Source organism: Hibiscus syriacus, unplaced genomic scaffold, assembly GCF_006381635.1.
Source record: "Hibiscus syriacus cultivar Baekdansim isolate YM2019G1 unplaced genomic scaffold, ASM638163v2 tig00111848_pilon, whole genome shotgun sequence".
Classification (NCBI taxonomy): Eukaryota; Viridiplantae; Streptophyta; class Magnoliopsida; order Malvales; family Malvaceae; genus Hibiscus; species Hibiscus syriacus.
Window position 1 is genome coordinate 417,009 of NW_024063201.1, and position 13,011 is coordinate 430,019.

General features: G+C 35.7%; 1 protein-coding gene across 1 annotated transcript; it reads left to right on the top strand.

The window, feature by feature from the left end:
* Nucleotides 1–10,551: 10,551 nt before the first annotated feature.
* On the top strand, nt 10,552–12,760 carry LOC120172333 (transcription factor MYC2-like). Its single transcript, XM_039179814.1, has one exon. It carries the CDS (start codon nt 10,645–10,647, stop codon nt 12,520–12,522), a length of 1,878 nt encoding a protein of 625 aa, XP_039035745.1. The 5' UTR covers nt 10,552–10,644; the 3' UTR covers nt 12,523–12,760.
* Nucleotides 12,761–13,011: the final 251 nt, after the last annotated feature.

Below are 13,011 nucleotides of genomic sequence, written 5' to 3' on the forward strand. Positions count from 1 at the left end.
CACAAGTATCCATAATCACATATACAAAGATAAAATACAATGTTATTATCCTTACTAACATTTTTACAAAATAATAATACTCAAAAGTACTATTATTTTCAAATTCTTTTAATTTTCATCTTAACTTTTCCTTTTTTTATAATGGGCCATTGTCATAAATTCTTCAATTCAAGCTCAAATAAGCCCACTAATTTCCCATCATTTAATTTCCATCCCAATATCTCAACAATGCCATATTTATCACTTAAATCAATAATGTTTCCAATATTTGTCATTTTGTACATAAACTTTGCCAAATTTCCAAAATGGCTAACTTTCACATTCTAACTTCAATTTTAGCCCTCAAATAGTAATTTCCAGCAATGTACATCAATTACTGAGTAATTACATAATCAACCCATAACTTTTCAAATTTGTTAAATAGATCCCTCAACTTTCAAAAAATTACAAAATGACCCTAAATTTTTATAAGGCTTGTAGAACCTTCCAAATATCATTTCTAAGGCATGTGAATTTTTTCACAATTTTCCCCAACCTATTTCCTCAAGGTCGAATAGTATGTAGTTTAGGGTTCAAGATTTTCGCTAGGTTCAAACATGAAATCAACCTCGATTCAATGTTTCAAGACCTCTAGAATCAAAGCTCTAATCAAATTTCATCAAAACACTTCTTTCCGCTAAAGATAGGATTTGATCGAATTCAACATGTGCTTATGTAGCTATGTACAAGTGATTTTAATCATCAATCATGCTTGTATATGATTCTACAACCTCAAAAACATCAAAAGAATTCATCAATTCCATAAACCCTAATGTGAAAAACTATAAAAATTGAGATATTTCAACACAAACCAAATTAGCAAGCAAAAATGGTGCCAAATGATAGCGTTTTTCGAATAGAACAATTTTCTATTTCATGACATGATCCAATATCCAAAGAAATTTGCTCAAAAATTGAAAAGAAAATTTTTCTTACCTTAGGAGGAGGCTCACGACAATGGTGGCTGAAAATTACTTAGCTTTATGAAATTTTCCTTTAATTTCATGTTAATTTAAGCTTAAATGAATAAAATATTCATTTAATGAGAAATGTCCATTTTACCATTAATGAAATTTGATATTTACAATAATACCAAGCCATATAACCTTATCATCTTTCCAAAGTCAAAGATGAACCAAATATTTTACCCTTTTCCAATATTAACTAGCAACTTTAAAAAAATTACAATATTGCCACTTTGATCCAATGATCCAAATTAAACATTGAATTAAATCTTCAAATCCAATGATCCATATTATTTCCCATCATTTTAATGTGTAAAAATATTTTTAAGCCTATTTATCATTATTCAAAATTTCCTAGAAACCCGACTCGATTCGATTATCTGAATTTTTCTCAAACTTTATCGCTTTTTAGCTTTTAATAAAAAATTCGTACGAAAAATATGATTCCCAAAAAAATGTCATTCTTAGGGGTAATTTATTCATTTACAGGATTGGATTTCATAACTTTTTAAAATAACACTTTAGTCCCTTAACTTTTCTAAAATTTCTACTTTGGCCACTTAACTTTCAAAATTTATATTTTGGTCACTAACTAAAATTTGGGGTATTACAAATCTCCCCCTTAAGAAAAATTCATTCTCAAATTTTTGTACGTTCCTGATGTGAAGAGGTGTTGATACTGTCTTTGCATGTCCTCTTCTCTTTCCCAAGTAGCTTTTTTGACTTTATGATTCCTCCAAAGAACTTTGACTAAAGAAATCAATTTTTTTTGTAATTCTTTAACTCATCTAACTAGTATCTCAACCAGTTCCTCTTCATAAGTCAAATCTGGTTGAATCTCTATTTCCCCTAGGTTGTAATATGCGACGGATCTAATCGATACTTCCTAAGCATCGACACATGAAAAACATTATGAATCTTGTCCATTTCTGGAGGCAATGCTAACTGATACGCCACTGGTCCGACTCCTTTCAAAATCTTATAAGGTTTAATAAATCTCGGACTCAGTTTTCCTTTGCGACCACAATACTTTCTTCCGAGGTGATACCTTAAGAAATACCTTATCACCCACTTGATATTCAATCTATTTTCTCTTTAGGTCTGCATAAGACTTTTGTCTATCAGAAGTTATCTTAAGTTATCTTGCATAACTTTCACTTTATCTTCCAATTCTTTCATCAAGTCAGGGCCAATAAGATCTCGATCTTTTAGCTCGAACCAATTTAATGGTGTTCAACACTTCCTCCCATATAAGGCTTCATATGGAGACATCTTGATAATCAATTGATAGTTGTTATTGTAGGTAAATTTCGCTAAAGACAAATTTATTTCCCACGATCCTTTGAATTCAATCACTCATGCCCTTAACATATCCTCCAATATCTGAATAGTCCGCTCTGACTGACCATTTATCTACGGATGAAAAGCAGTGCTGAAATTCAATCGTGTACCCAATGCCTCGTGCAAAGAATTTCAGGATCTCAAAGTAAACCATGGATATCTGTTAGATACTATCGACACATGCACTCCATGCAGTTGAACTATCTCTTTTATGTACAACTCAGCATATTTTTCCATTGAGTAATCTGTCTGAACAGAAATATAGTGAGCTTCTCTTGGTCAATCTATCAACAATCACCCATATTGAGTATTTCTTGTTGGTTGTCAAAGGTAGCCTTGTAACAAAGTCCATAGTGACTCGTTCCCACTTCCATCCAGGAATAACAAATCGGTATGCACGAGATGTTCAATTTTCACCTGTTGACATGTCAGACATTTTGTCACAAATTCCATGATAGCTCTTTTCATACCAGACCACCAATACCGACTCTTTAAGTCTTGATACACTTGTTTCCGTCTGGATGAATAGTCAAAAGACTATAGTGTGCCTCATAAATAATATTTTTCTTTAATTTTTCATCGTCAGGGATGCAAAGTCTCCCATAAAAGTACAAACATCCGACAATCTTGACTTCAAAGTCTTTAGTCTTGCCTTTTTCTACTTGTGCAAGTCTTTCCAAACACTTTTCATCATTTCCTTGCAGTTCTTTTATTCGATCTAAAAGCATCGGCTTTAACTTTAGCTCATCAATCAAGGCTCCATTTTCCTTTAACGATAAACGTGCATCCAAAACTCGTTAAGGTGCAGAAGTCTTTCTATTAAGTACATCAACTACCACATTAGCCTTCCCTGGATGATAATCGATGATCACATCATAATCTTTTAAAAGATCTATCCATCTTCTCTATCTCAGGTTCAACTCTTTTTGAGTCAATAAGTACTTTAAACTTTTATGATCCGTATACATATAGCACCGCTCACCGTACAGATAATGGCGCCAAAAATTTAAAGCAAATACAACCTCTGTCAACTCTAAATCATGCATCTGGTAATTTCTTTCATGAGTCTTTAACTGTCTCGAGACATAGGCCACAAATTTCCATTCTTTCATAAGTACACATCCCAAACTGTTATGAGATGAATCACTAAAAACCACATAGTCTTTACCCGACTTAGGTTGTACAAGCACTAGAGCCTCTGTTAAAATCTTCTTTAACGTTTAAAAACTCTCTTGGCATTTCTCTGTCCAAACAAAAGGAACATCTTTCCTTAACATCTTGGTTAGAAGCGAAGCTAACATCAAGAAGTTCTTCACGAACCTTCGATAATAAGCAACAAGTCCCAAAAACTTCGAACCTCAGAAACATTCTTTGGGGGCTTTCAATCCACTATAGCTTGAATATTCTTGGGATCTACTCTTATGCCTTTTGCAAAAACAACAAAGGAAAGCAACTTCTGATAACCAAAATTCACACTTGGCCATCTTGGCTTACAAATTTTTTATCTCGAAGATTCTAAAGAACAATACGAAGATGAGTATCATGCTCCTCCCTCGACTTTGAATACACTAAAATATCATCAATAAATACCACCACAAACTGATCCAGGGAAGGTTGAAACACTAAATTCATCAAATCCATAAACACTACAGGAGCATTAGTCAAATCAAATGGGATCAACACAAATTCGTAGTGTTCATACCGAGTCTGAAAAGTTGTCTTTAGAATATCCTCATTTTAATCTTTAATTGGTGGTATCCAGCCCGAAGATCAATCTTAGAGAACACTGCTACACCTTTCAATTGATCAAACAGATCATCAATCCTCGGAAGACGATACTTGTTCTTTATTGTTACTTTATTCAACTTTCGATAATCTGTGTATAACCACATAGACGCATATGTCTGCTTCACAAAAAGAACATATGCTCCCTAAGTTGAAACACTAGGTCTGATGAATCATCGATCAAGAAGCTCCTCTAATTGGTCCTTTAATTCTCTTAGCTCAGTTGGGGCCATTTGGTTTGGAGCCATAGAAAGATGTTCGGTACCCAGATAAACATCAATATTGAATTCCACCTCACAGTTGGGAGGTAAACCCAGCAATTAGTCCGAAAAAACATATGGAAATTATTGAACTACTGGAATATCATCCAACCTCACTTCAGATATTTGTGTGCCTATCATATTAGCCAGAAAAGTTGTACACCCTTCTGACATCATTTTCTTTACAGTCATTACTGACATCACTAATTACTGTAATTTTTGAACCCTCCATATCTTTAAAAAATAATTACTTCTTGCGACAATAAATCATCCATGATGCAGAGACAACCAATACATTCCCAAAATAATCTCAAATTCGACAAAATGTAATTTCATTAGATTCGCTGGGAACACAACCCCTTGAATCTTTATCGGGCAATTTCTACACATCCGAGTCACCCTTGCACTATAACCCATAGGGCTTATTGCTATCATATAATTAGATATTGGTTCTAATGGAATTCCTCTAGCTCTAATAAACTTTGTACTAATATAAGAGTGCGTAGAACCAAGGTCAACCAAAACAAATACAGGTTCATCAAAAAGATGGAACATACCTGTTATAATCTCTGGGTCATTCCGATACTCATTAGTCTTGATGTTATAAATTCTTGCTACTCCACGTCTCTGATCACTGAACTGACTCATATTTTCTTCTGGATATACCTCTTCCTCTGCCTCTCTGAGATGCTATTGATCTCTCAGTCTACACTAATTTTTTCCCATATCTCTTAGGACAATTTCTAATATAATGGACATTATCTCCACAATGAAAACATGCACCACCATCAATTTTGCATACTCCACCATGTAATTTGCCACAAGTCTAACATGGTGAAGATAGATCTTGAGGTTCCCTGCCTGAGCTAGCAGTAAAAGACTGAGATTGTTTATTCTTATGTGAAGCTGATGCAGAACCATATCTATTATTGTATCGGGAACCTGAACCTTTTCCTCTCTTTGCATGATAGGAAGCTGAAGATGTTCCAGCTCTTTTCCATGTCTGCATACTCTACTCTGTTACTAAAGTCTCCTCTTAAGCTCTTTCAATTGCCTTAGCTCTATTTATCACCTCTTGCAGGGTAGGCAAGTTTAAAGCCAACATCATTTCTTTCATCTTAGGTCTCAAACCCTAAATGAATCAATCACATCAAGCCTTATCATTAGGAATTACTTTAGTAGTGATTCGACTTAACTTGTTATACTCAGCCTCGTACTCATGTATGGCTTGATCACCTTGTTTCAGGTTAAGAAATTTCAGTAGCATCGCCGGCATAAACTATTCACCAATGTACTTGTTCTTGAATTCATCCTGAAATAACTGTCAAGTTATTTGCTCATGCAGTGCATACATCATGGTGTTCATCCACCATAATCGGACTGATACTCGGAGTAAAGATATAGCTCTATCCAGTTTCACAGAATCTGAGCAGTGATGATTTTCAAGCTTCACCTTGATGTCGTTTAACCATAAGTCAACATATATGGGACCTTCATCTTCTTCTCCCATGAACTCAGGTGCTCCTAAACTTTTCAACTTTTTTGGAATTAACATATGTGGTCCTAAAGGAGTAGGTAGAGGTAGAGGAGATAGATATCAAGCAAAGATCACATCGAGAGCATGCAAAAATGTTATAGATCTTGCACTGGCATTCCCTGATGTACCGGTACGCCAGCGTGTCCAGACTGGGCCAGATGCTCACTATTAACTTCATTACTTTCGCTACCTGACCCTTCTCAAACTTCTTGTTCGGTCGCTCTCCATGAACATCTAATACGACACACATAAAAATAACAACTTAGGTTAGTAAGAAGTGACATCAATCATATCCTATCGACACCTTATCAGTAACTTTGACATTCTAATGACATGTATACCCTTTTAATGTGAAATACACCAGATTCTGGCCAAGAATCGGCTAAACCTGTAGAATTGATACCAATAAATGTAATACCCATTTCCCGTATACGTCCCCGTACACAAGTCACAGATGTCACATGACTTTTAAAATATTTTCGTACTTGAAAACCAGTAAAATTTTGTTTATTTAAATAAATGATTTAGTAATATAGTTTACAAAACATTCTTCAAATACATATATATATATAATAACGTTTAAAATCCATCAAACAGTAGTTTATGTTTGAATATAATATAATATTACAACCCATATGTCAAATACATACCAGAACATCATTATATAACTAATACATGCCAACTAGTAATATTAAAAGTAAACATCTAAAGATGTCATACAGTTACTGATGAGGCAACCTTGATTTACGATGTCAGTTTCACTCCTTACTCCGGCTGTACACTATTACCTACACTTGAAAATCATAACCCACTAAGTATTCACTTAGTGAAGCATAATATAATAAATGAGGCATATTAAAACATAAGCATTTCATAAAAGATCAAAATACGAGTTTAATCGTATAAAATATATTAACGCATAAAACTGCCTTGATAGACAAATTTTCCATCAAATAACCTGCGAAATAATATTTTGTATGCCTAGCATACTTATAAATCAATATATTCCAAAATATCCATTCACAACCCAATGTATGAAAAATGAGAATGCAAGGTACACAATAACATAATTCTAACTTTTTGGAATAATAATCCCATATGATTACCATCCTTGCACACAAAGTTCCACAGTACACAAAGTCCTACTCCAAGTACACAAAGTACTCTTATAAAAATGCAATAATGCATTTTCTAAAAAAATGATAGATATCCATCTCACACCAAGTATGCCAATTACATATATAATGCTACAATACACAAAGTACTACTACAATACCACCTTATTTATGATATTATTATTACACCTATGACTCTCCATGTTCATAAAGTAGGCTTTAAAATCCAAATCGCAAGTTAAACATTTATTCCAAACTATCAATAAATAATAATTTGTATGAAACACATCTATTCATTTGAGGGCATTTCATACCCTAAAATCATTCGTAAAAATCATTTTCATAAACTTTATGAACATACGGTAAAACATGCTTTTAACATTCAAGGTTGACTCATCGTAAGTCGTTCTCATATCATATAAGTACATAATAAATGCACTCACCTACTAGGCCTCACTATTATACCTAACTGACGAAGTCCAACTATTCTTGAACTTTTTCATTGCCTTTTGGCTTGTTTGTTTCACGAATTTGATCACTATCTACACAAGCATCCATAATCACATATACAAAGATAAAATAATAGTATCCTTACTAACATTTTTACAAAATAATAATACTTAAAAGTACTATTATTTTCGAATTCTTTTAATTTTCATCTTAACATTTCTTTTTTATTTATAATGTGCCTTTGTCATAAATTTTTCAATTCAAGCCCAAATAAGCACAATAATTTCCAAGCATTTAATTTTCATCCCAATACCTCAACAATTCTATATTTACCACTTAAGTCATTAACTTTTCCAATATTTGCCATTTTGTACTTAAACTTTGACAAATTTCCAAAATGGCTATTTTCACATTCTAACTTCAATTTCAGCCCTCAAACAATAATTTCTAGCAATGTACATCAATTATTGAGTAATTACACATTCATACCATAATTTTTTAAAATTGCAAAATAGGTCCCTCAACTTTTGAAAAATTAAAAAATGACCCAAAATATTTTCTAAGGCTTGTAGAACCTTCCAAATATCATTTCTAAGCCATGAGAAATTTTCCACAATTATTCCCAACCTATTTCCTCAAGTTTGAATGGTATGTAGTTTAGGGTTCAGGATTTTCGCTAGGTTTGAACATGAAAGCAACCTCGATTCAACATTTCAAGACCTCTAGAATCAAATTCCTAATCAAATTTCATCAAAACACTTCTTTCCCCTTAAAGCTAAGGTTTGGCCGAATTCAACATGTGCTTATGTAGCCATGTACAAGTGATTTTAATCATCAATCATGCTTGTATATGATTCTACAACCTCAAAAAAAAATCAAAATCATTCATCAATTATATAAACCCTAATGTAAAGACAAACCCTAAAATTTGGAATCTTTCAACACAAACCAAATTAGCAAGCAATAATGATGCCAAATAATAGCGTTTTTCGAATAAAATAATTTTCTATTTCATGGCATAATCCAAAATCCAAAGGAAATTGCTCAAAAATTGAAAAGAAAAATTTTCTTACCTTAGGAGGAGACTCACGACAACGGTGGCTGAAAATTACTCATCTTCATTAAATTTTCCTTTAATTTCATATTTGTTTAACCTTTATTTAAGCTTAAATGAATATTTACAATAATATCAAGCTGCATAACCTTATCAGCTTTCCAAAGTCAAAGATGAACCAAATATTTTACCCTTTTCCAATATTACCAAGCAACTTTCCAAAAATTACAATCTTGCCACTTTGATCCAATGGTCCAAATTAAACATGGAATTAAATCTTCAAATACAATTATCCATATTATTTCCCATCATTTTAATATGTGTAAAAAATATTTTTAAGCCTATATCATCTTTCAAAATTTCCTAGAAATTTGACATGATCTGATTATCCAGATTTTTCTCAAACTTTATCGTTTTATAAATTTTAATATAAAATCCGTACAAAAAAATTTGATTCCCGTGAAAACTCCATTCTTGGCGGTAAACTATTCATTTACGGAGCTGAATTACAAATTTTTTAAAATTACACTTCAGTCCCTAAACTTTTCCAAATTTTATACTTTAGCCTCTTAACTTTCAAAATTTACATTTTGGCCACTAACCAAAATCTGGGATATTACAACAATACTCCGATTAGAGGGGAAAATCTAGTTGGGAGGTTAATCAGAATGGTGTTCAAATTCGAAACCAACTGGATGTTAGATTACATTCCGGTTCTTTTCTTGTAGAGTAGGCTCATCAATTATTGAAGTTAAGAACGAGGGAGGTAGTATGGATACTGGTAATGGCCATGTTACTAAAATGGTGACTCTCCAAGCGAAAGGTGGTACTGTCGTGAGTAGCAGTCTAGTGGATTGGATCTTCATTGATGATCGAGGAAGTGCCGCGCAAGCTAGTGAACAGTAAGCCGTTCTGGTCAGTTTATATATTTTTGATGTCGTTTGATTTTTTGAACTGTTAAGGTGTTTCTAGCCCTAATTTTCGGAGAATTTTGAGAGATTTGTCCCGAGAGAATCGGGTGGATGTGGTTGCCCTTTTTGAGACTTGGATCTCTAGTCGAACTGCTGCTGTGACCATCTCTAAGTTTGGGTTAGAAAATTTGTTTCGTGTGGAAGCTCACGGTTTTAGTGAGGGTATCTGGCTTTTGTGGAAGGATACAGTGCGCATGGATTTTTTACACATTTCGAATCAGTTTATTCATGGTAGAGTTAATTTTGGAAATGGTACTGAATGGATTTGCTTTACAGCTATGTGTGCGAACCCTCATGTGTATAAAAAGGCATCATCTATGAGATCAAATTAGCAACTTGGATCCTGGTGGTGATGTCCTCTGGTTACTTGGTGGGGATTTTAACGAAATTTCGAAAGCGAGCGAAAGGTCGGGGGTCGGTCTCCTAGCTACAAAGGGTGCAAATTATTCTCGGGCTTTCTTCTGTGTTGGTTTGGTTGATTTAAGTTTTGTTGGTCCTCCGTTCACTTGGTCTAGAGGAGCCCTTCATCAGCGCCTTGATCGTTGTCTTGTGAGCTCGAACTGGTTGTCTAAATATCCAGGGTCTTAAGATTTTTCATCTGGATCAGATTGGTCCTGTCCTTTATTTCTTTAGCTGGTTTCACATGAGAAAGGTAATATTAATCGAACTTTTCGTTTTATTGCTGCATGAAAGGATCACACTCAAATTTGTGTGATAAAAATAAAACTAAAAATAACATTAACTATGGTCTAAAAAAATTGAGTGAAAAAGAAATAAATAATAGGTGAATAACATAATACTTATTTTACCCAAATTTGTATAGATATGTGTGAGAATAAGGAAGTGAAGTGGAGCTTCTCAAACTTGAGTCGAGTCCCCTAACGAAGGGGAAACAACAAGCTACCACGTGCACTAACCTAAAGCCAATAAGGTACCTAGAGAAATGGAAATGAAAGCCAAAATAAGGTGCCCACAGAAATGGAAAGGAAGCCAATGAGCAGCTTCGTACGCTTCGTTCTCACCCTTTCCTTAGTAGAAACCACCTTTTGAGGAATCCACACGCTAATCCAAAAAAAATCAGCTCAAATAAATTCCACTTCCTCTGCTTCCTCTTCTTCATCTGGCGAATGACGGACTATCAGTTAGCACCCGCCATGAATCGTTGGACCGACGATAATTCTTCTGTTATGGAAGCTTTCATGGCCTTTGATCTCTCTTCTGTATGGCCTCCTCCACCTCAATCATCTGCATCCACTTCCACTTCCACACCTCCTGCTCCTGCTTCCCTCAATCAAGAGTCTCTCCAGCAGCGTCTCCAAGCCCTCATCGAAGGGGCTTGCGAGAGCTGGACTTACGCCATCTTCTGGCAGTCTTCCTACGATTACTCCGCCCCTACCGTGCTTGGTTGGGGCGATGGGTATTACAAAGGCGAAGAGGATAAAGGAAAAACTAAGTCCAAAGCCACTTATCCTCTCGCAGAACAAGAGCACCGTAAAAAGGTGCTTCGAGACCTTAACTCCTTGATTTCCGGATCCACCGCTCCAGCCGACGATTCCGTCGACGAAGAAGTCACCGACACCGAGTGGTTCTTTTTGCTTTCCATGACCCAGTCTTTCGTCAACGGAAACGGGCTTCCGGGACAAGCCTTTTTCAATTCGAGTCCGGTTTGGGTTGTTGGGTCAGACCGGCTAGCGAGCTCTGTCTGCGAGAGAGCGAGGCAAGCTCAGGTTTTCGGTTTCAAATCGATGGTTTGTATGCCGTCGGCAAGTGGAGTTGTTGAGTTAGGTTCAACTGAACTTATCACCCAAAGCTCAGATCTGATGAACAAAGTCCGGGTTTTGTTTAATTTCAGTATCGGAATTGAAGCTGGTCCTGCTGATCAAGGCGAAAATGATCCTTCTTCACTTTGGATTAGTGATCCAAATCCTGGGATCGAGTTCAATAATAGCGATCAGCATCAGCAGATTCACAAGTCACCTCAGTTCTGTGACAACCCAAGTTCCAGTAGTTTAACCGAGAATCCGAGTTCCATTCCTACTGTAAATCATCATTATCAGCAGCAGCATAATCATCCGCTGGGGCAGAGTTTATTCTTGAATTTTTTGGATTATGGCTTTGATGGTAGCAGCAATGTGAGGAATGGGAATTCATCTTTTCCTTTGTTGAAACCAGAAGCCGGTGAGATATTGAATTTTGGTGAGAGTAAGCCAACTGGGAATACAAATTTGTTTTCAGGGAAGAAGAGATCGCCTACTTCAAGAGGGAGAAATGAAGAAGCCATGCTTCCATTTAATTCAGGTGTGCTTTTGCCTTCTTCTGTTGTGGTGAAATCAAGTGGGGGTGCTGGTGATTCAGATCACTCCGATATAGAAGCTTCTTTCGTTAAGGAGGCCGATAGTAGTAGAATCGTGGAGCCGGAAAAGAGGCCTCGAAAACGAGGGAGAAAACCGGCAAATGGAAGAGAAGAACCTCTGAATCATGTTGAAGCAGAGCGTCAAAGAAGGGAGAAGCTTAACCAGAAGTTCTACGCCCTGCGTGCCGTGGTTCCCAACGTGACAAAGATGGATAAAGCATCACTCTTGGGTGATGCCATTTCATACATCAACGAGCTCAAGTCAAAGCTACAAAATGAAGATGCTGAGAAAGATGAGTTGCATAACCAACTAGAAAAAACGAAGAAACAATTGTCATGTACAGCACAACCAGCACATGATCAAGACCACAGGATGTCTAGCCACCTTGCCAGTAAACTGATAGATTTGGAGATTGACGCTAAAATTATCGGAAGGGATGTAATGATCCAAATCCAATGCAGTAAAAAGAACCATCCAGCAGCAAGGTTAATGGATGCGTTGAAGGAGTTAGACCTGGAAGTGCAGCATGCCAGTGTATCAGTAGTGAAAGACTTGATGATCCAACAAGCTTCCATGAAGATGGGGAGTCGGTTTTACATGCCGGAGCAGCTAAAGATTGCCCTAATATCGAAGCTCGGAGATGGAAGATAGAGAGTATTCAGCAGAGCTTGATCCGAAACAAGCAACTCGGATCATTGGCTGCATGGCTCTGGGACATTTTAAGGCTCCCGCTAAGCTCTGTAAAAATAGTGCTCTTCTAGTTTGTTGGCAATAGTATTTAGTGTAGTTATTAATAGTTTGAGGTGATCCTAGTCAAGTATGTGTTGACTTTAATGTATATAGCTTGTAATGAATTTAACCTGAATGAACAAGTTCTGGTTTGTTTTAATTGTTCCTGGTAACATTGATGTGCTTGCTACCATTTTTGTTGAGAATAGTCTTGTTGGATGTTGATGCTTTTATGTTTTCAATTCAGAATTTGGGCAATTTGGTTCCCTGTTTTTGCATCTGTTACGGTGGACATTTTTTACTGGAAAAAAGCTTTGTTTTTTATCTATGAGGATTGCATGTGAAGCCTGTCTTTCTCCACCACAATTTCCTTCGATGCACAAAAAGGTGTTTTGTTTGCTTCTGGGCTAA